Consider the following 2,186-nt stretch of genomic DNA (forward strand, 5'->3'; position numbering starts at 1 on the left):
CGGTTCACCGCTTTTTCTTCCTTGGACCACTTTTGATAGGTACTGACCACTGCAGACCGGGAACACCCCACAGGAGCTGCAGTTTTGGAGATGCTCTGACCCAGTCGTCTAGCTATCACAATGTGGCCCTTGTCAAAGTCGCTCAAATGCTCACACTGACCATTTTCCTGCTTCTAACACATCAACTTTGAGGACAAAGTGTTCACTTGCTGCCTGATGTCCCACCCACTGCTCACATTTATGACTAGTTTTGCTACAATAATAGCTCCATACAGCTATTTTAAATATTATGAAAGACTTGTAAATCAACAGGTTTTTGGATCTGCACAATTGTCACAATGCCAACATTCTCAAGATGATGGCTGAACGAATAAAAAAGGTAGGCTGTGTTTGCACGGTCGAACAAGTCTGCCACCAGTGGAAAACTATGTAAAGTAGGAAGTAGCTTAATAGGAACATTGTCTTTTTCAGAATAAGGGCATATTTGAAGTATTTAGTAGAAGTCAGTGAGGTATCATTTGCATGTAATACTAAATGAAGCATTTTCTGCCTTTGCCAAACAGACTCCTTATAAACAGAATTTATTACCTCAAGTTGTTTCTGCTGACGTCTAAGTAGCACATCTTCCAGAGGAGTCCTGCCCTGTCCCTCCTCTTCCTGGTCACTTTGGACCCTCTTCCTCCTCTCCAGCACCTGCTGAAGTTCTGACCTGCTGCTAAGTGCGAGACCCCTTAGCCCATAAAGGAAGAGATATGGTGAAAGAAGTCAAAAGACTGGTTGTTTTTAGAGCGTAAGACAGGGTCTAGTTTTTTCAAATTTGAAAAATCGATTTAAAAAAAGACTACATACAGTGCCTCTTTATCTGCACACATCTGATGGAATCGATATTATTAGTAACCAGTGACATATCCATCTAGATGACATAATTTTCAGTTGACACATTAACTATGAAATATGTCAAGTTAAGAACCTGACTTGTTGCTTCAAACAGAACTTGGGACAGGTAGTGTTAAAAACACATTTGCTGTTTTCACTTGTTAGCACAGATCAAGTCAACCAAATCGACCTAACCTTGCAAAGCTGCTGGACTGGAGCTCATTAAATCACAAGCTTCAAGCTATGTGCTTTGTCCAACCACAGTGATTTAGACCACTCAGCATTCTGTGCGGAACTACTGGTAGCTGAGGGTGTGGTTCAACGCTATGTGCATATTGACCTGTGTGAGAGAAGTGACTATTTGTTGGAAAACAACAATGGCAGCTGCTAAAGAGGTTAGACTAGATGTTGCTAGCATCAGTTCAGATCAGAACTGGAGAGTATTTCTTCATTAAAAGAATAGCAAAGAATGGCACTGAAAGCTTTTCCTGATAGAAAAGACATTTTCGCTCTTCTCCAGACTGACTTCGGAAAGAGTCTGACTAGCTTATAGGCTTTGTTGATCTGATTGGTTGAAATTCGCTAAGTTTTTTTTTTTAAAGGACCTTCAAATCAACCAAGGCTATTATATTTAGGATTGTCCTTTCTGTTTATATATATCCATATATCATTATTGAATTACTTGATTTATTAAAATCCTGTGCATTGCTGCATGGTGACTCCTGCTAGGGAAAATACTTGTCTTAACCGAAACTGTACATCAGTTCACATCTTTCAAGCTTTATCTAGGAGTATATGGATTAATAGTACCACATTCTGGCCTCTGTGATTCAACTTACCCATAAACTCATAAACTGGTGGCAATATAATACAAGGCAGCAATAAATTCAGTCAGTCTCCCATACATGATAAAACCGGGCCAGCCAGTAATAAATAAATCATCTTTGTTTGGACCAAGTGTGAGCCTATCATGATGTCACCTATTGGTTTGTTTTAAAGCCTCGAGTTTGGCATAATGGCCATCGCCATGTTGGTTTTTTGGAGCCAGTAGTGTTGACTGCGAGTTGAGCTGCTCTCATTGGTTGTGCTTGGTTTCAAATCATCCATAGCAGAAAACAATGGCGACTTCCCTGGTCACACACAATCTCATATTACGATCTTGATTGATATTTGATCAACACTGCCTAGTTTGACAATTTGATCTGAGTTTGGTGCGTTGAGCTGGACAGACTCACTGAGAATGACCTGTCAATCACAAGGTAGCCCCGCCCTAAAGCATACCCTGCTTTATGGTCTATTTTACTCTAAAT

At 40.3% G+C, this 2,186-nt stretch overlaps 1 protein-coding gene across 1 annotated transcript in view; it reads right to left on the minus strand.

Moving 5' to 3' along the window:
* Window positions 1-2,186, minus strand: part of si:ch211-218o21.4 (actin-associated protein FAM107A) — an 11,993-nt gene that overhangs the window by 2,323 nt on the left and 7,484 nt on the right. Inside the window, exon 4 of the mRNA XM_035667160.1 lies at window positions 589-730. Coding sequence (XP_035523053.1) covers window positions 589-730 — 142 coding nt within the window. The remainder of the gene's footprint in view (window positions 1-588; window positions 731-2,186) is intronic.

The sequence above is a fragment of the Morone saxatilis genome, unplaced genomic scaffold (assembly GCF_004916995.1).
Source record: "Morone saxatilis isolate NCDOM2014 unplaced genomic scaffold, NCSU_SB_2.0 Contig20, whole genome shotgun sequence".
In the NCBI taxonomy this organism is placed as follows: Eukaryota; Metazoa; Chordata; class Actinopteri; family Moronidae; genus Morone; species Morone saxatilis.